Source organism: Cervus elaphus, chromosome 1, assembly GCF_910594005.1.
Source record: "Cervus elaphus chromosome 1, mCerEla1.1, whole genome shotgun sequence".
NCBI lineage: Eukaryota > Metazoa > Chordata > Mammalia > Artiodactyla > Cervidae > Cervus > Cervus elaphus.
In genome coordinates, this window is record NC_057815.1 from 78,693,682 (window position 1) to 78,715,388 (window position 21,707).

Sequence of the window (21,707 nt, forward strand, 5' to 3'; positions counted from 1 at the left end):
GGATCAGTAAGAATAGTATCTATGGTGTATTTTGAAACACATTAAATATATTTGAATTCAAAGCTTTCAATAATACTAAAGAAAAACACTAGTAGTTGGTCTCCTGTAGGGAATGCCAATAAAGTAACTCATTTTGAAAAAGTGATGATAAGTGGAAAGACTCAAATATTGTCCTTGCCTTTCTTCTATGAATTGTAGCTCAAAGTAACCATGTAGTTGGTGCAAAGAAATTTCTAATTAGTGGCATATTTCCCAATTCTTAAAAGATGGAGGAATGATAGAATGTCACTGTATCACAGTTTTGCAAACTCTAATGAATTAAAGGATATTGCCAGTGATCATCAATGGTGTGCTATTATCACAAAAAGAGTGAAAACCAGCTAGTACACCCCACCAGCTCTAAGATTGTCTTGCAAGAAACTTGAGCCAAATGTGATCAAGCTTATAGTTCTAACACCAATTTCCAGGAGATACAGAGGATGTATTCAGTGGCACCATGAGGAGTATATCAGCATAATCCAGTTCCAATGTAGGGACCTTATTTTATTTATGATTAAAGTAACTAAAACATTTGGGGACATTTGAAAATTACATGTTTAATGAGATTAAGTCATTAATCATTTTAGAGGTTTAATGATACAGTAATAATCATTTTGAAAATTTTATGTCTAAGAGATACGAGTTGAAATATTTATGTATGAAATGACAGTATGTCTGGCATTAACTTCAAAATACCTCTGGTGGGAGGATGAGTAAAGTTGTTCATGAGTCAATTGACAGTTATAAAAGTTTCTAAGTTGGCTTATTAACTCTCTACATCACTTCTGAGATTTTTGTGCTAATCTTTTCTAAAGTTGTACAATCTGTAGCCTTTGGGATATAACTTGGAGTGAGAAACTACTCTTGCCTCAGCTTTTTATAAGCTCAGTGTGAATTTCAAATCTTGTTAGTAAGAGAATATTTGTTATAATACTACCGAAGCTGTATTAATCTTTTACTTATAGCAACCATTTTACCAGAATTTTTAAAATTTGTTTACTGAAGTAACACTGATTTATAACATTGTATATTTCATGCGTACAAACTCACATTTCTTCTCTATATGCTGCAGTGTGCTCACCACCAAAAACTTGTTTCCATCTGTCACCATGTGGTTGATCCTCTTTACCCATTTTGCCTTCTCCTCCTTCCCGTCCCCTTTCCCCTGATTACTAGGTAACCACTACTCTGTTGTCTGTGGCTGTGTGTTTGTTTTGATCTGTTGATTTATTTGTTTTGTTTGTTATATTTTGTGTATGAGTGAAATCATACAGTATTTATTTTTCTTTGAATTATTTCGTTTAGCATAATACCCTCAAGGTCCATCCATGCTGTTGCAAATAGCAAAATTTTCATCTTTTTTATGACTGAGTAGTATTCCATTAAATAATGTATTTAAGTATATATCTCACATCTTTATCCATTTATCTGTTGATGATCACATAGGTTGTTTTCATACAACTTAAGTATTACAATAATTATTGTAAATACTTATTTTGCCAGATTTTAAATACTTAGTATGGTGCTTAAAAAAAGAAGACTAAGTATATGAAGGCCAAAGAGATGAGGATGCTGCAGTGCTCATGGTACAAAAGAACAGAGGAGAAATTACTGTGGAGGAAGTTGGAGAAGGAGACTTTTTATTTTTCTGGCAGCTGGTCTCTTTCCTTTTTCCTTTCTGTTGTCATTGCCATGTACCAGGTACTGACTGTGGGATGGCTTCTTTTAGCCATCTCCCTGTGCTTGACTCCTGCAACATAGTAAACTTCTGGGGAGTTGAATTTCCACTAGGGTGTGTTGAACAGATGTATAGAGATATTGACCAAATGAGTTCCTCATGGCCATTATTATGCCTCAGATTGAGAAATGATAAACCAAGCATTAAACATGGAAAGAGAAGAGGAAAGAGTGAGCCGAGAATGAAGGACATGGTCTGGGAGGACTGACCCCAGAGAGTAGCCCTGAAACGACTTCTGGGGTCCCTGTGTGATTCAGTGGGCACAGATGTCACCCAGACAAATGCTGGTATTGAATGGTCCAGCCTAGTGCTTATGAAGTGGTATAGAGAGAGTTTAGGCGGTGGGCAGGAGTTCAGAGTATGACAGGGCTGTGCTGCGATTCCAGGAAATGAGCCATTCATGGCAGTGATGGCAAGTGTTGGGGTTGGGAAGAAGGCTGCAAGTGGAAGTACAAGCTTGGAAGTACGAGAGAAAAGTACCCAGTTTTTGTGGGTAAGGGGCAGGACTGGGGTGCTAGAAAGGCAATAAGATAAATGATAGAATGGGCCTTGCAGCAGGAGTTTGGATCTGTGGATTGGGCCAGTATAGGAGATGGGAGGTATGACACAAGGAGGCTCTTTTGTGACCTCATGGACTGCAGCCTGCTAGGCTCCACTGTCCATGAGGTTTCCCATGCAAGCCTACTGGAGTAGATTGCCAGTTCCTTCTCCAGGGCATCTTCCCAACCCAGCTTGAGAACCCAGGTCTCCTGCAAATTCCTTACCACCGAGCCACCTGGGAAGCCCTTTAAAGCCATATGCTAACAGACAAATATATTTGTTTGACTTGGAATTAAAATGCCTACTCTGTTGAAAATGTTCTCTCATAGGCCTCTTCTCATGAGGCTTTGGGGGTTCAGATTTGTAGTATTTGCATTTTCTGGGAACACACAAGTAGAGGTGAAGCAATCCTGGACTGATAATCTTCCTGGGTTACTTAGCAGATGCCATTGTTCTGGAAAACATAGTCTCTAAGCCAGTTCACACAAGATTCCCAGATAAAGTCCCACTTTAACCACAAATTCACAATTCCAAATTTAGTAATTGACATGGAAGCTGCCTTTTAGGAGCAAAAATTATTAGACATAACAAGCAGCAGAATTAGACCTCCAAGAACTTCAGTTAATTGGAATTACTGCATATATCAAAACATATGTTTGAAATGATGAAACTTGTAAGAGAAGGAATTGAAACTATGAAAAAAGACAAACACAACCCAGACAGATTTGAAAAGGACAAGTAGAACTTCTAGGAATGAAAAATATTGTCTCCAAAATTAGAAAATGTAAAACTCAGGTTTGGGTTAAAGTGTAGACGTGATTGACCAAAGGTTTCATGAAGTCCAACCTGATGAAATTATTCTGCATGCAGCAATGAGATAAAGCAGTAGAAAATATAAAAGAGAAGCTGAGACATGAAGAATAGAATGAGAATCCTCTACTAACCCAATAGGAAGAATTCCACATGGACAAAAAGAGAAAGGAAGAGGTAATAACCAAAAAAAAACTGAGAGACTTTTCTGGAATTTGAGAAAGACAAATGTCATGTAAATGAAAGAACCAGTGCTTCATTAGGAAGTATTTTGAGCCATTGGCTCTGCAGGGTTGCTGCCACCTTTTAGAATAATTATCAGTGTCTAAGAAAGTTCCACCTTTATTAATAATGCAGTCAGTTGGAATCTATTTTTAACTTTCTTTTTTCCTGATGAATTACAGAGCTTTGGCTATTTCCATATTCAGCATGACAGAGTGTTGGTGTCATTAAATAATGATTCAGACACAGACCAGCCTTTTAAGATTATTATAAAAAGATTAAATTTCTTCACACTTGGAGACCTGAGGGGCAAGTATTAATAGATAAGAGGGTTCTTTGGACCACATTTATCTCTTGGTCTTTCAGCTGATTTCACAGCCATTAGAATATGGTGAGTATGATGAAGAGCCAGGAGACAATGGTTTCATCATTCTGTTCTTTTTTAATTTTGGTTACACGTGCTGTTTTCATATGGGACAAGCCAGGATGTACTTGAAGCCCTTGGAGGCTGTTTTCCTTGATGGTTGCTTTTAAAATTCTGTGTTCTGCCAACTGAGGAAAAATGTTTACCAGTACACATAAGTAATAGAAGTCTAAATCCTTGGTTCTCCGTAATTCACTGGCTTCTTTTTAAGTTCATCACCTTTGTGAATTTTTTTTGGTGTGTGTGAGCATAATTTAGTTCTTTATGTATTGTACACATGGGTAGGATTATATATGGCTTTTACATTATACATATGTATTGTACACATGGGTAGGATTATATATGGATTATATAACACTATATATAGTGTTTAGTGCTTGATACACAACTTGGTTCTATCATTATGTATTAAAAGCATTTATATTCTGTAAGAAAACTTTATATACTTTTTTCTTACTAGCTACCTTTAGAAAAATTTTTATATTGAGATCTTTATTGTATGACTACTGTTAATTAAAACACATTTAAACTTTCAGACATTTAAGAGGATTGAATTTTTTTTTCATGAAAAAGAATAATGTATGTAATTTTGAATCTAGTTTATTTTTAAGCTAAGGCTAATGATCTGATAACCTTTTGTGGATGGCAGTTGGGTCTTACAAACTGGCATTTCTTGAAAATCGGAGACTCTGTCATTCACAACTGTTATGTGCGTGCGTGTGTGTGTGTGTGTGTGTGTGTGTGGTAAACCAAGGCAATAAGGGTGCAATGGAAAAAACTCTGGCCTGGATTTGTCCTTTTGTCCTTTGGGGTTCCCACTCTGCCATGAAATATCTGGGAGTGAGTTGAACTAGATGATATCTAAGATAAATCCTTGACTTCAGAGTTCTGTGATAACTCAGTTTCCTTTTCTTTTTTGAAGTCATAGTGTTTCATAACCTTTTCAGGAGTTTCCTGAATGCCATCTGAAATCAGCTTCATACATGAAGGGTAGGAAGAAATGGAAGAAAGAGGCTCCAGGTTGATAACGTGGCAAGTTTAATAAGCAAGGGGACTTTCATGAGAGGCCACAGGCTGGGTTGAATCCCACACCACCAGCAAGAATCTTAAAAGTATACAGAGGCCTTGACTGGGCTCAGTCACATACACTGTCCAGGTGATCTCAGCACCAGAATTCTATCTCATGGCTATGTCTGTGGGCACTTCTAGGGCTGGGAAGGCAAGCAGAGTGCACATTTCACGGACAGGGAGTGGGTGAGGGACTTCTGTTCACTCTTGTACAGCCAAGTGGTCACAGCCTCCTGATAACCACTATCATCACATGGAAACATGCAATAATACCGCATATAAATTATTCCCACTTTGTTGGTCTAATGAGTGTTAGAAAAGTAGTTTCATAATGAATATTACAATACTTAATTTCAGTCTGAGGATTAAGTAAAGAATATGCATCATTAAGTTAGTAGAGAAAACAGTTCAAAAGTGCTAGGTAACATGTACAATTTCAAAATCTGCTGAAAGGTGAATTGTACTGCAATTCCACATTTTTATTACAAGCTTGTTATTTGATGGGGGAAGTGTGCATCAGATATTTTTATTTAAAGTGTATGTAGATTATTTTTTCATCAATTTAAAGGTCAAAAATCTGCTGAAAGGTGAATTGTACTGCAATTCCACATTTTTATTACAAGCTTGTTATTTGATGGGGGAAGTGTGCATCAGATATTTTTATTTAAAGTGTATGTAGATTATTTTTTCATCAATTTAAAAGTCAAATCATGGGGTTGCAAAGAGTTGAACATGACTGAGCGACTGAATAGAACTGAACTGGTCAAGTCTGTTAAAACAGCAAAGGAGGAAAATCTTGTTCCCTCCTCTTGTGAGAGCATATTTAAGGGTATGAAAAGCATTGTTTTCTTTCTTGAGATATTTAAGAGCATATCCTGAAACACTGGAACAAAACTAGGCTGAGATACTAACACTTGGGTGAGATACTTGGCCGCATCTGGAACCCACGTAGAACTTGCTTCATCCGCCATGGTACTGCTGCCGCTCTTGGTGCTTGTTATCTGTCAGAAACTGTCATTTTATGTGGGCTTTCCTTCTGTCATGTGACTGGGAATCCTGAATATTTCAAACAATTTTTGAGCAGAACTTAGACTGTACCTAACTAATATAGTGTATAGAATTCAGAAATAAAACTGTCTTGGATGAGTTGATCACTGAATTGTTATTACCAGGTGCTACTGGAAAGTTAAATGGGTCTCTGGCTTTTATTGTAGATGGCTTTGGTTTCTGTTTTTTTCTGGGGATTTGTATACATGTTTGGATGCTAAAATGGAAAATTTTTTAAATATGTGTTTCACAAATAACTGTTGTTTCAATATACTACTATTTTAACAGCTTTTGAGGTATAATATACACATTGTAGTCTTCACCTATTTTAAATGCATAATTCAGTGATTTTTAGTGAATATATAGAGTTCTGAAACCGTCATCAAAATCCAGTTTTAGAGCATTTCTATCACCCCAAAAAACTCCCTAATGCTTGACTGCAGTCACTTCTTTCTCTTATCACTATCTTGATCTGCTTTTGTCTCTAAAAATTTGCCTTCTCTGGGCATTTAATGTAAATAGAATCATGTTTTATGAAGCCTTTTGTGACTGGCTTCTTCGATTTAGCGTGAATTTGCAGTTCATCCATGTTGTAGCATGTATCAGCAATTCATTCCTTTTATTGCTGAATCACATTTCATCATTATGAATAGCATTTCACATTTATAGTTAATATTTCTGTTATGTCAGACTTCTAGAGTTGGTGAGTGGAATTACAGATTATGTTATTCAACAGAGCTTTCTGTGGTGATGGAAGTGTTGTGTGTCTGCAGTGTCCAGTGTAATAGCCACTAGCCACATGTGTGATGGGCATTGCAGTACAATGGAAGAGCCAGGGGATGTAAGGGAGGTTAGCTTTGCCTAGCAGTTTCCTTCTCAAACAACTAGGCATGCCTTCAAGCCCTCAGAGTAGGACTTCAGATGGCCTAGGAGCTGAGTGGCCGGGGTCCTGGGGCATACAAATGGTGTCTTTTCACGTGTGATGGAAAGAGTTGGCAAACCCTGAGGAGGGGCCCCTTCTCCGTCCTCCTGCGCTGCCTGGGCACTGACTGGGTGGGACTTCGTGGCCTGCTTGTTAGTCTTCTTCCTCAGTCAGACTAGAAACTTCTTAAAGCAGGTCTGTTTTATTATTATTTACCATCAGGCCTTGCGCAGTGTCATTCCCATAGGGGCAGCTAGTAAATATTTGTGTTGATAAACAATTATTTTTGTCTCTCATCATAGTTGTCATCATGGTTCAATTTAACACTAAGGCGAGGTGTTTTCTTTAATGTTCATGTAGATGTGACTTACGCGGGCTCCCACCGCTACCACCACACACGCCTTTTCTTAACATTCGGCGAACAGCATTACGTTGCCAAAGTCACAGAATGTGCTTAGTTGATACAGATCACCGGTAACTGTCTGGTCTGGACACACCCAGAATCTGAGAGAGAAAGGGACGCCTGCGTGTACTCCAGTCCTCAGCCGCCCACCGGGACACAGGCTCAGCATGATGACCATGCTGGCGTCGGTGCTGGGGAGCGGCCCCCGGGCGGGCCTCTGCTCTGGCCCCTCCTGGGGCCCGCACTCTCGCTCCGGGCCCGCTCCACCTCGGCTGCTGACCCGCGCGGCGAGGCGATGGCGCAGGGACACGCAGGAACACGCGAGGCTGCCGGCTCCGTCCACAGTCAGCCTCCTCCTCGCGGCAGCTGAGGAGCCTCTGTCGCCTGGCGCCGGCCGTGATGCTCTGTACTAGCCTCTCAGGCTTCTCCAGACCCTGAACTCGTGTGGACAGAGCCACATCTTTCTGCTGCGTTTACACCCCTTGCTTACTGATGAATGCCTTATGTACTAAATGTGTGTTGAACGATCTGTCTGAAATGATAACAGTACGCACACAGTAGGGAGCTGGAATGAATTTTGGTTCCAATGGTCGTTCATAACATATCTAACTTCTTAATCTAAAGATGTTGTGAAGTGCTTTTTGAAGAGGTTATGTGAAGAGTTAACATTGGCAGTTTCATGACTTTTTTTTTCCTAATGGCTGTACATTCAAAATCTTCCTTAGAGTCAGAGAGAGATGAATAAGTAACTTGGTCAAAATTACCAGTAAGTGTCAGGGCTTGGAATAAACCTGTGTCTGTGTTGGAAGAGCTCTGTGTAACTCCTGTGCCTTGCCGGCTCTCGAGTTATAGCACTAAATTGTTGACCAAGGCTGAAACTGAGTATATTTGGAATCCTCATGGCTCAAAATCTTTCTTTGGCATTCACTTTATCTTTGATTATTGATGTGTATGTTGAACCTTAGTTGTGTGATATTAGGGGTAATATGCCTTACATAATAATACAATGTTTTATACCTTGCTGTGGTTCCTGGGGAAAGTTCACCACATAATTAGATGCTTCTCTCTGTGTTTCTTTAAATTTTATCTCCCTCTCAGGACTCTCATAGAGCTAATATATATGTCTGTTTTTTGTGAATGGGTGTACATTTAATTAAAATAAAAAGGAGACAGGATACATAAGTTTTTAAATGTCAGAAACATGCTACAAATCAAATGTAGAACTGAAAGAAACTGTTCATCTTTGTTTAAAGGACAGATTGATGAATACCTTATAAGGAAATGAGGAATTGTGATAATACTTCAATTTTTTCCTGACATGTTTTAATCTCACACTCATTATGTATGAGGCACTACCTGGAGTCCTAGGAAATGAGGCAGAGTATGAAACACCTGAGGTGCGTCCTATTCCTATTGTGAAGTTCATAGTTTGATAAATAGAGGAAAACCCATTTTTAAAAAATAATTAATAGCAGGAACATAACATTTCATAGTGCAACTTGTGATTAATTACAACTACTCTAGGGATTCAGGAATAGGAACAAAATGATCTAGGTTGATATATGGCTGAGATACAATTTGTGAACGATTTTCAAAGGGTGTTTGGAATTTGAAACAGGCAAGCGCAAATGACTAAACACTATTTTATAGTTTTCCTATGGGAAGAATTTCTTTCCTAGGTGTCTAAAAGAAGGATTTAACTGCTAGGTTGCTCTTTTAGTTGTTTTTTCCATGGTTACAACAGAAATGTATTAGGATGTGATTCCTTTCCTTTTGCAATGTAACCTGTCCTAACTACCCTGAAATGTGTCAGATAAAGAAGTAATGTGAGATTGTATAATCTGGCACAGTAGCTTTCTCTGAGTGACAGACAAGATTGCTTTTTGGGTCTGATTCCTGCTTACTTCACCAGCCTCACCTCTTGTTGCTTCTCTCAGGTACTGTTAGCCAGATCCTTAGAAGTTCCCTGTTCTCTTTTGCCTCAGGGGCTTTGGGTCTGCTGTGCCTTCTGCCAGGATCACTTGCCCCATTACTGGATTGCCTCCTCCTCATCTTTTCAGGCTCAGATTTTTTTTTTTTTTTTTAAAGAAAGCCTTCTCTCACCTACCAAAAACTGAATTAGATGCCCCTCTTGTTACCATAGCATCCTGACTTCCCCTAATCCCACTGTAATTTCCACTTAATTTGTCACAAGATAGTAAGGAAGCTTCATGAGGTCAGAAATCTTAACCATTTTGTTTTTTATTTTCCCCTCACTGTTGAATCCTCAGTGCCGTAATATGTTTTCAATAAATATTGGTTAAGTAGGAAAATCTCTCTGGGGTTAGACAAAGAGCGCCAATTAGGTGTTCAGTAAATACCTAACAGTTTATTTCATTAAAATAGTTTGTATTGGTTGTTCTGAACTATTTTAACTGAGTTATATTATAACCATCTATGTGAAAATCTTGGTATACAGTGAAGGAGTTTTAGTACAGTGAACTTCTAGAGCATATTTGTTATTTCAGCATTTTAGATTTTCCTTCATGTTCTTTTATTGAGAATGCCTATTCATATTGCTATGCCAGCTATTTTTGGTGTGTGTGCAAGGGGGTGTGTTTCTGTTTTATATTTTTCTTTCTCCTTTTATTCTATTTTTGTTTTAGGTCTGTTTCTTATAAGCAACATTTACACAGATTTTGTTTTTTTAATTTGTTTTGATAATCTTACTTTGAGTAGGTGGCTTTAATCCATTTGTATTAATTGCAATTACTGGTATGTTTGAACTTCTGCCATTTTTGTGTTTTCTATTTTTATTCTTTGCTTTTTTCTTTTCATGCATCTGCCTTTAATTAGATAATACATTCTGTTATTTTCTATATTTCCTGCTTTTATGAATGCTGTAGGTTGTATTTCCATTTTTATATTTTTTGGCATACACGTTTTTAGGATACATATTTAATTCTATTTTGCCAGTGGAATGTAGAGTTATCCAGTATCTTTTTCTCCTGTCTATATCAAAGTTCTGTATGTTTTATCAAGCCAAAAATAACCTTATCCATCTTACTATTTTTTTAGTGTTTGAATTGTAAACTTTTTTAACCCCTCAGAAATTACCTTTTAAATGATTAGTAGTTAACAGTTTATCCTCTCCTGTGCTAACTTGTTTTGCATAGACCATGAGTCCCCTCTGTCTACTTTTCTTTTTGATAAACTGCATTTTGTAGTAGCTCATCAATAAGTGGTAAATTTTCTTAGCCTCTGTGTATCTAAAGAATACTTTCCCTTCATTCTTGAATGGTGGTTTGGCTGCATATAAAATTCTAGACAGTTGTTTTTCCTCAGCTTTTTGAAGATATTACTCCATTGTGTTCCGATCTCTATTGCAGCTGCTGAGAAGTGTGCTCTCAGTCTGCCATTCCTTGAGGTAATCTCTTTTTTTTCCCTCTGATAGCTTTTAAGATTGTGTTTCTATTGTTGACTGTATGCAACTTCGATACAGTGTATCTACAATGTGGAGTCATGTGTATGCAGTAATTCTCTTTATCAAGGTATTACCTGCACAAAGTGTAAACTCAGTTAATTTTTATATGCACATGTATCCAGGTTACCAACACCTAGTCACAATGCAGAATATTTCCAGCAAGTTCCAAGACTCCCTGTGTCCCCTCCTAGTCAATACATCATAGATCACCACACTGTAAACTCATTCAGTATTCTTTCATTTTGAAGATACATGTCTCTTTTCAGTTCTAGGAAGTTCTCAGCAATTATCTCTTCAGTTACTGTTTCTCCACTATTCTCTTCCATCTCTTCCCTTGGAACTCCTTGGACAAACGTTGCAGCCTCAATTTATGTCCACAACTGCTCTTTTCTACTTAAGTTTTTGTCTGCTCATATTAAGGTCCAGGTAGTTCATTGAAGCTATCTTTAATTTACTAAATCATTCTTTCACTACCTCACCTGTAGAATATATCAATTAACTGTTTTTTTTTTAATAAGATTTCATTCACTCTATTTTTCATACCTTAAATTTCCAGTTTAGTTTTTTTTCCCCTTTCAACCTGATAATGTTTTGTTTCTGTACATTAATTTTCTTTTTTAATCTCTTGTTCATGTGATGGATCTTATACCTTTGTTTCTGTTTCTGAACATCCTTAAGATTCTTATTTTAAAATCTTTGGTGGGTTGCACTAAACGGATTGCATCTGAAATGAATTTCTGAGTCAGTTCCTGATTTCTGTGGTTTTCCTTCTTGGCATTAAATTTCTTCATGTTTTGGAACTTTGTTTTGCCATTTACTTTTGACGAGAATGTTTTTGTTTTAGTTTCAATGTCTTCCCACCTGTTCCCTGAGTCTCCCCTTCCCACCCTCAATCTAGGGATTTTGTTGTTATTTGGTATACTGGCAGATGCACTAATGGAACCAGAGGGTGGCTTGGCTCTGTTCCTGGTTTTTAGGTAGTTTTCGTTCCCTTGTTAGTACCTTATCAGACCCACACTTCTGATTTAAAGCCATAGTTCTAGTCAGAGGTTTGGGTTCCTTGTTTGATCAGTCTCCTGTTACAAGTAGAGCCATGATCCAGCCCTAGCCTTAAGGAGAGAATTGATGTGAGAATCGATCCCTGCTTTTAGTTCCCTTTGCGCCAGAGAAAACCACTATACATCACCCTTCCTCTGTACCACCTGCTTCTAGATCCAGAAGCCAGCAGGTCAGTTTCTGCTCAGCATGTTTGAATATCCATACCATTTCTGTGGCACAGAAACGTTTCTTATTTGACCTTAGCTGTGGCTTTGATTTTCTCTCATCATGCTTCATATGTTTTTATTCATTTTTGCTCTGTGCCAGCAGGGTTTCTGAACTGGCTTAAGATGTTAAAGAGGTACAATTAATGGTAAAACTGTTTTCTTAAGGAATAATAGTCAAAATATATTCAAAAGGAAGGACTGTGGGGTCTGGAATTGATTTGTTCAGAGGAGGATATGCATCCCCTACTATTCTCCATAAAATGTGATTTAATATTTGCTCAACAATCTCTGTAATCACTTTTTATTATAAGAGATATAACTTATGTCATTATTGGGCTTTTGGAAAATGTGACAAATCATACATATACACATAAACGGAAACACACAGAAACATACACACAGTATGAGAATTACTTGTCAGTCCACAGCCCAGAAATAGCTGTTGAGTATTTTGATACTTATTATCATGTTTTAAACACTTTACACCCACCAACTCTCATAACTAGTACTCATATTTAAAAAACAAAACCAACCCAGTCTTGTTTTGTAGGGGAAGCTGTGAGTGCTGGAGATGCCTTATGTGAGATAGAGACTGACAAAGCTGTGGTTACCCTAGATGCGAGCGACGATGGCATCTTGGCCAGAATAGTGGTAAGTTTTTATTTTCATTGTCTTCAACAGGGTGAAGGTTTCTTAACTGTCAAGTTCTTTGAAATTGAGTTAGTGTTTATTTGTACCTCTTTGTTTATGTTGTTATGGTTGTGTGTTGTATTTTATCTGCATATACATTTTAAATCCAGATGTTTAAAATATTTCAGTGTGATGTCTAATAATAATCAGTGATGATCAGACAACATAGAACTATTTCATCTGTGATAAAGATGCTCAGTATTTTGGGTTCTCTAGTGGAAAGTGAGAAGCATTCTGACCTGAGGGATGAGAGAAGTGCTCAAGGTGAAATTTAAAGACAAAGAGAACAATAGTTAAAGCTTGAGCTTGCAGTTTCCAAGTTTGTAATTGGTAAATTTTTTTTTTAAAGAAATGTTGTACTGCAATCTCATGAAAACGAGAAATCTTATCTTCGTCTATCCTCAGGACTTCCAGGCCTGGAAAGTGTATAAAGTCAGCTCATCTCCTTCCACTAGACAAGAATGTGTGAAGTTGTCCTATGCAGAGTCTTGCGTGTGGGTTTCATAGCCACACTAAGTTTCCTGATACCTCCTCATCCTTACAGTTCTATTCATCCTTTATATTTTTACAATTGTTTAAAATGTAATTGCATAAAAATGTATCTGTGATTATGTGCTCAGTCGTGTCTGAGTCTTTGTGACCCCATGGACTGTAATCCACCAGGTTCCTCTGTCTATGGGATTTTCCAGTCAAGAATACTGAAGTGAGTTGCCATTTCCTCTTCCAGGGGATTTTCCCGACGTAGGGATCAAACCTGTCTCTCCTGCCTGGGCAGGTAGATTCTTTACCACTGAGCTACCTGGGAAGCCCTAAAAAGATATGTATGTGGAATATTTCACTGCATGTTGTTGACAGTCATATCTTTTGATAGCATATTTTCTGTTACATGAGCAAAAGAAAATATGCTGTGGGTCTAGTAAAACCAAAGTCATTTCCTTTTAGATCTAAGTTTTAATATGCTGTAGTAATTTTGAAAACTTCTCTGAACAGTCTTTGCTTTATAACTAATTAAAAATATGAAGCTGTTACTTGGAAAACTTTAGTTGTATTATTAAATGCTGAAGTTAGTATAGCCCTTCAAGAAAAATGTGTAGCAATACAAGAGAGGTTACTTAATTAACAGAAGGAAATATCATGTAGCCATTAAAAAATAATTCCTAGGAAAAAATGTGATTTCATTATAAGTTAACAAAAATTCAAAAAATTTTGGAAAAACACTTTTATAATTATATATAGATGGTGATTACAGTCTTATAGAACTTTAAATAAAAATACAAATATAAACAAGATTAGAATGAAGTGTTATAAAAATTTGAGGTTTGTCTTTGGGTAGTAGACCTAAATGATTCTCCTGCTCTTTTTTTCTGTTTTTCTCTCTATTCTTAATTTTCTATAATAGGCATTTTTTTAAATAGTGGAATGTTAGAGTTTATATGAAAAGTAAGTGAAATAAAATGCATAAAGCCTGTCTCTGGTTACATGGTATACTCACTGATAGGGCGTGTTTGTTTCTGACCTTCTAGGACAGTAAATGGATAGTGTGGTATAGAAGCTAAGATTACAGGCTCTGGAATCACACTGTTACCCGATTCATATAGATGACCAATTCTGCTAGTTATTAGTTATGTCATGATTGGCAAATTCTTTAGCGTTCTAGTAAAGTGGAGGTAGCTGTAATACTGTAGGTTATGGGGTAATAGTAGAGATTGAGATAATGCATATATGCTCATTACAAGGCCTGCTGCTGCTGCTGCTGCTAAGTCGCTTCAGTCGTGTCCAACTCTATGCGACCCCATAGACGGCAGCCCACTAGGCTCCTCTGTCCCTGGGATTCTCCAGGCAGGAACACGAGTGGGTTGCCATTTCCGTCTCCCATTACAAGGCCTGTCACCCACCAAGTGTTGGTAAACATCACCGTTCCCATTATTATTACACTTATTCGATCAGTCTTGGTGACCCTACCCCCATTTCAGCCTGTATATTTGTCTCATAATTTGTGTTGGTTTCTGTGACTGGACATTAAGCATCCACTCGTGCCTCTGTAGCGTGGTTTACACAGACACGCTGCACATCTCTTAGTAGTCCCTTTATGTGGTCTCTCTTCTGAGCCACCAGCTCACCTCCACTTTGACCATGGATATAATGCCTTCTTTCGTACATTGTGTCCAGAGACTGTACTTTGGGATGTCATACTTAATATTTTATTTTTTGCATTCTAATTTGTCAAAATTCCTTTCAATTGTCGTCTTCCCTATTGATAGCCATGTTAAAACACATTATTGAAAATACTTCCTAAGAGGAAATATGAATGCAAGACTAAAAAGTTCTGTACCTTTTTAACTAGAAAAAAGTAAATGTTCTTACCAAAAATAGTTTCTTTCACTAATTTACGCTGCATTTTGAAAAGGAAAAACGTTGTTTAAATTAGCACATGTAATAAGCCCAGCTGTGTGTACTTTTGGCAAGCTGTGTCTTTGGCCTCAGTTCTGGATTGTTTGGCTATGGAAGTCTTCCAGAATTGATAATATTTTTCACTCAGGTGCTTAGTAATACATTTCAGATTAATAATGATGTCTTAGGTCAGGAGTACCTGTTCACCTGGGCCCGAAAGCTCTGAAAAGGTGGTGTGAGGCGGTATGATTGATAACAGCTTTAGTTGTACAAATAGCTATTTGCTTGCCAAAGGCTGTGTGTATGTGCTTTAGAGCTCTGTGGCTTTATTATTATTCCACATGCATTTTGGATAATAGAAATGGGAGTATATTCATATCACAGTGTGCAATTTTATAGGGGGAAAAATGGAGGGAAGTTAAGGTGGTATTACTGATATTTTTAAAAGCCTTTTACCCCCCTCCTTTCTTAACCTTCCATTCGCAAGTTAGAACTTTGTCTTTCATTCTGGAATAATTCTCGTATTAGCACCCATAATAAGATGATTTTTATAGGAGTACATGTAAGAGAATCTTACTTTCAGAATCAAGGAATTGGTTAATTGAGCTTATTAAAAGGCAGGTGATGATATGAAAGGATGAAGGGATGGAGCCAAAGCAAAAACAACACCCAGTTGTGAATGGGACTGGTGATAGAAGCAAGATTCGATGCTGTAAAGAGCAATATTGCATAGGAACTGATGTTGAAGCTGAAACTCCAATACTTTGGCCACCTGATGCGAAGAGCTGACTCATTGGAAAAGACCCTGATGCTGGGAAAGCTTGAGGGCAGGAGGAGAAGGGGACTATAGAGGATGAGATGGTTGGATGGCATCATCGACTCGATGGACATGGGTTTGGGTGGACTCTGGGAGTTGGTGATGGACAGGGAGGCCTGGCCTGCTGCGGTTCATGGGGTCACAAAGAGTCGGACACAACTGAGCAGCTGAACTGAACTGAACTGATGATATAAAACTCCAGTTTTTAGTTTGCCCACATGTTTGAAAGATTAGGAATTACAACCTGTTTTGCTCTTCATAGGGATTTATTCCATAGTCTTCGAGAGTTTTTTATTTTCTCCCCAACCCCGATTTGATTCTTTTCTTAGTACTCATAATTTTTACATCTGAGTTCCATTTTAAATATAAAATATTAATTATTATATTTCATTTAGAGCCAGAAAAAAAGCTTGAAAAGAAAAGTGAAGTCGCTCAGTCATGTCCGACTCTTTGCGACCCCGTGGACTGTAGCCTACTAGGCTCCTTCGTCCATGGGATTTTCAGGCAAGAATACTGTGTTCTTATTCTTGATGGAAAATGGGTTGCCGTTTCCTTCTCCAGGAGATCTTCCCAACCCAGGGATTGAACCCAGGTCTCCCGCATTGTAAGCAGATGCTTTACCATCTAAGCCACCAGGGAAGTCCTGGTGGCTCATTTAGAGCCAGAAAACAAGCTTAGACACTCTTAATAATATTAATAAAGAATAACTGCTGCCAGTATAGATAATTTTATGATTTATTTCCAATTAAGTTAATGGGAGAGTTATTAAATTCTCATTTAATCACACTGGTAAATTGTCATGTAAAAACCTTAAACTGTTACACATGTATCAGTTCATAAGTTTAGTCTTAAATTTATTATTCAGCAAATTAGATAGCAGATGTTTTAAATGGTAAAGTAATAAAATGAGGGGATTCCCTGGTGGCTCATTGGTAAAGAATCTGCTTGCTAATGCAGGAGACACAGGTTCGATCCCTGGGTTGGAAAGGTTCCCTGGAGAAGGAAATGGCAACCCACTCCAGTATTCTTGCCTAGGAAATCCTGTAGACAGAGGAGCCTGGCGGGCTACAGTCTACGGGGTCACGAAGAGTTGAACATGACTTAGTGATTAAATAACAATAAAATAGAATATTAAGATGACTTTTTTTGAAGAGTTTAAGATTGGCTTCAAATATATTTAGGGTTACTATATAATTTGTCATACAAGTCAGGATGCTTTTGAGGGTGAAGAAGATGTAAGATGTTAGGATATATTTAAACATAATTTTTTAAAATTTTAGTTTATTGACTGGCAATACAGTTATTGATTTTTATTTTGGGGTAGGCTCTTACTCTTCAAAACAATTTTCAAAAATAGAATTCTTTCTAAATTTTAACATCTATATATATTAAAACAGATTTTTTTAATTCCTTTATTGATTATCTGAACATTGCAAAAAGTAGTGCTCAGTCGTGTCCAACTCTCTGTGGCCCCATGGACTGTGTGGCCTGCCAGGCTTCTCTTGTCCTTGGCATTTCCTAGGCAAGAGTACTGGAGTGGGTTGCCATTTCCTACTGCAGGGGGTCTTCCCCACCAAGAGACTGAACCTGTGTCTCTTGCATCTCCTGCATTGGCAGGTGGATTCTTTACACTCGTACCACCTGGGAAACCTATTAGAAAAACAACAACAGACCATAATTATTTTTGGTACTGTTCCTCTAATTCAATCAATGTCTTCGCTATATCTCCCTCCAGTACTGTGTCACTGGTGTTTTCTAAAGAAAAACCATGGATTTTTTCACCATGGTTTTATTTTACTGTTAGATTCCCTCCTACCCTCCCTTATTTTTTATTAAGTTGCTTGCAATCTTCTTCAAAATTACTTTTTGTAGTTTGAAAATTATCAGTTGAAATTTGAAGTTGTGAAACCTTTCAGTTGATTCTTCTTCATAGACTGTATTTTTAACTGAGAAAATACCCTCTCAAAGCTCAGAGCAAATTCTACTAAATGGGACATAGTCTCAGTTCTAAATTTTTTAATATTGAAATGGATAAATGACATTAAAGTGGTAAATGAGTCTGTGTTTCCCATGAACTAAAAACTAAATCATTTATCATCTACTATTCTTTTTTAAGCTTCCTTGTAAAAATAGCACTGTCTTGAGGTGCTATGTGATCGTTTTGATCATGTGAATATAATTTACAGACACGGCATTGATCATATTGAATGTTGTCTCTATTGTCACACTGCATCTGACTCCTGACTTACTAGCCCTGGGATCTTGAGCAAGTTATTTAGCCTTTCCTTCTCAGCCTCAGTTCCTTATCTATATGTGGGAATAATAATAGCACTTCAAAAGGTTTTTAAGAGCATTAAATGAGTTAATACTGTGTAAGAACAGTGCCCAGCTTGAGTGCCAGGCAAACTGGTATTCAAGGACTTAAGTGTTTCTTCTCCGCTCTGCATCTTAGATTGTCGTTGATTTGTTTTCTGCTTCATTGTTTCTTACGTATCTTCCTTTTAAACCACTCTTCATTATGTATATAAGTTAAATATATATATTAAAGAACAAAAATTTCAAACTGTATAATGGTTCAAACTATGATGGGAAAATCTGGACTGGTTTTAAACCAGCTTTTAAGTCAGTCATGTGACTCAACTCATTTCTGCTAACCATTGTGTGTGCTCCTTCAGTCCTCACTTAGCAACTCTCAAGCTGTTCTGTTTTAAAGAAGAAAACTATTTAAATAATTTCTTAACTTACTGATTATTTTTTAATGTCAGAATCAAAATAGGCAGTACTTATGAGCACCTTTAATGGCATGAATCCCCTCAGATAATTTCTCTCCTGGCAAGTACTGCTCTAGGTATTTTGTGTCTTCAGTATCTCATATCCTTGGGTATACTGGTGAGCTTACCAGAGGGGCTGTCTTTTTAACACTTTTGCAGATAATACATTTCAGCTTGTGGGGATGTCTCTGGTAAAGAGAACTCATACTAGGGGTCTGGGCCTAGGGATGGAATTCAGACTCTGTGTATGTATGTTTATTGAGAAATACATATCACCACCTCTGTGTCTCACATGCTGCTGTTTACACTCTAGTGTGGCCAGCCTCATGGCTGGGCCTTTTTGTATGAATTTCCAACCTTTAGCAATGAGGGGCACTTCCCTGTAGTTCCTGCTTGATCCATGTTGAGTATATTTTTTGTTTTAAAATAACCCTAACCCTAACTTGGTAAGGTCCTTAACATAGGTCTCAGCTATGATTTTTTGACACAAAAAAGTGAAAGCGACAAAAGCAAAAATGAACAAGTTGGGCTTACATCAAACAGAAAGCTCTCTACAGCAAAGAAAACCAGCAGCAAAATGCAAAGGCAGCCCACAAAATGGGAGAGAATATATGTAAGGCATGTATCTGATAAGGGGCTGATATCCAAAATACATAAAGAAGTCATACAACTCAATAGAAAAAAAAAAAAGCAAGCAATCCAATTTAAAAATGGGCAGAAGATCTGAATAGACATTTTTTCAAAGAAGACATGCAGACAGCCAACAGTTACATGAAAAGATGCTCAACATCATTAATCATCAGAGAAATGCAAACCTAACCACAATGAGGTATTACCTCACAACTGTTAGAATAGCTGTTATCAAAAAGATAAGAAACGAGTATTGGTGAGGATGTGGAGAAAAGGAGACTCCTGTATACTGTTGGTGGGAATGTAAACTGTTGGTGGTGCAGCCACTGTGGGAAGCAGTATGGAGGTTCCTAAAATTTTAAAATAGAACTATCATGTGATCCAGCAATTCCACTTCTGATATTTACCCAAAGAAAAAGAAAACACTAACTCAAAAAGATATCTGCAGTCCCATGTTTCCTCCAGGATTATTTACAACAGCCAAGATACAGAAACTACCTAAGTGTCCATCAATGAGTGAATGGATAAAGCAACTGGAGTATAAATACACAATGGAATACTATTTGGCCATTAAAAAAGAATGAAATCTTGCCATTTGTAACAACACAGATAGACCTTGAGGGCAATAAGTTGAAAAAAAAATGGAGAGAAATAAATAAGTATGTCCATCTATATGTACATAAGGTATGAATTTAAATACATATATATATATATGTTATACAAAAAAAAAAAACTTGGAGAAAGACATCACTGTAATCATAATAATAGCATCTTTCCCATCTATGTAGCATTTCCTAGATGTCTAGTACTATTCTAAGTGTCTTATATATAACTCATTTACTTCATATAATAACTTTGTGAAGTAGTTACTATTATTATTTCCATTTTACAGATGAAGAAGCAGGCAGGGTGAGATAAACCTCACCAAGGTCACATAACTCGTCAGTAGCAGAGCCAGCATTGAAACCCAAGGAACCTGTAAAAAATTATGAGGGGAGCCTATTAATTTAAATGACAGACTCTAGATCCAATATTTGAGCATTATTGAGCTGTTTTAGCAGAACTAAGTGTAAAACTCTTTCTTTTAGTATTAAGAAATCAGTGACACAAGAGTAGGAGAGAGTTTTGATCAAGTAAGTCAAGTGCCTGGGAAAAGACCTGGGCCTCCGAGGTGTCATTAAACTCCAGATTCTGTCATAGAGCAGAGCACATCCACAGTCCTAACTCAGGGAGCAGTAACAAAGACTCATTTGGTTTCTCAACACAGCTTTGAAAAGAGCATAATTTATTCTTTTGTTACTGAGTCTTCATCAATTTTAAATATTTGCTGACTACAACGTCAGCAAATATCTACAGGAAACTAGCACACCTCTAAAAGATCTCTTACTGCACTAAGGGAACAGAAAAAGAGAAGTGATCTTTAAGTTTGTGTAGTAACTTTAGTGTGGCTTTAAGTGGAACTATAATAGACATTGTTTTATTTGACCTTCTATTAATATATTCAAGTTGTGTGGTAGTATACCATTATTCATTGCATTTAGTGTTTCATGTTCCATCATGTCATTTTTTAATGGAAAAATATGAGTACTTAAAAATAAAATTTACTTAATACTTAGATATGGTGAAAAGAAAAATGATACTAAATGCTCATCATTGCCTACTTCTGAAGATATAAATTGGTAGGGTATGTACAGAATCATTTTTATGATTTATTGCAATAAACGAAGCAGAAGGTGAGGTGTCAGTTTCAGATTCAGTATAATATCTGATTTCAGAAACCTGTTGATATCTCTAGGATAAACCTTCCCCTTTTTTTAAACATGCTTTTTATTTGAGTGATGTTCTTTGAACTTGGATATTGATCCTGTTTCTTGTTCAGTTTTGATAGGAATGAACATCAGATGGACTTCATATCACTTAATACTTTCTTCTATCAATTTTTTAAGAAAATTGGTCATTTTACTTTGTGATTTTGAGTTAGCAGTTCATAAGCAAACAAATAGACATTTTTAAAATAAGAAAAAATGTTAACCTATTAATAATCTTAACTCATCTTTTTGACATAGTTTAAAAAAATGAGCAGTCCAAAGAAGTAAAACTTTTTAGTATGTGACAAACAAATTGTTCTTAGATTGTTTATCATTTTTCCTCAGCTGCTATTCATTAAACATCTTTATTTAGTTTTATATACCAGTTTTTTATATGTATTTTGCTCCATCAGTAATTAGTAAGTTTAGGAAGCTTCCTAACTCTCAAAACTTATTATTTTAATAGTGCACATACTAATAAGCATGAAAATTAGTGTTACTTAGAAATGTCAACCCCATTCTGTTACACTTTTATTTATAATTACTATATTAGTGAACATCCTACAGTATATTATTCATTAAAGTATGTCTCTAATGAACCTTATTTAAAGTAATTGAAAGAGAATAATAGAACATTTTAAAGGAATGACATTTTCTTC

The 21,707-nt window shown here is 36.8% G+C and overlaps 1 protein-coding gene across 1 annotated transcript in view; it reads left to right on the forward strand.

Annotated features, from left to right (window-relative positions):
- PDHX (pyruvate dehydrogenase complex component X) overlaps positions 1-21,707 on the forward strand; it is a 71,778-nt gene that overhangs the window by 22,929 nt on the left and 27,142 nt on the right. The window contains exon 3 of the mRNA XM_043909162.1: positions 12,492-12,592. Coding sequence (XP_043765097.1) covers positions 12,492-12,592 — 101 coding nt within the window. The remainder of the gene's footprint in view (positions 1-12,491; positions 12,593-21,707) is intronic.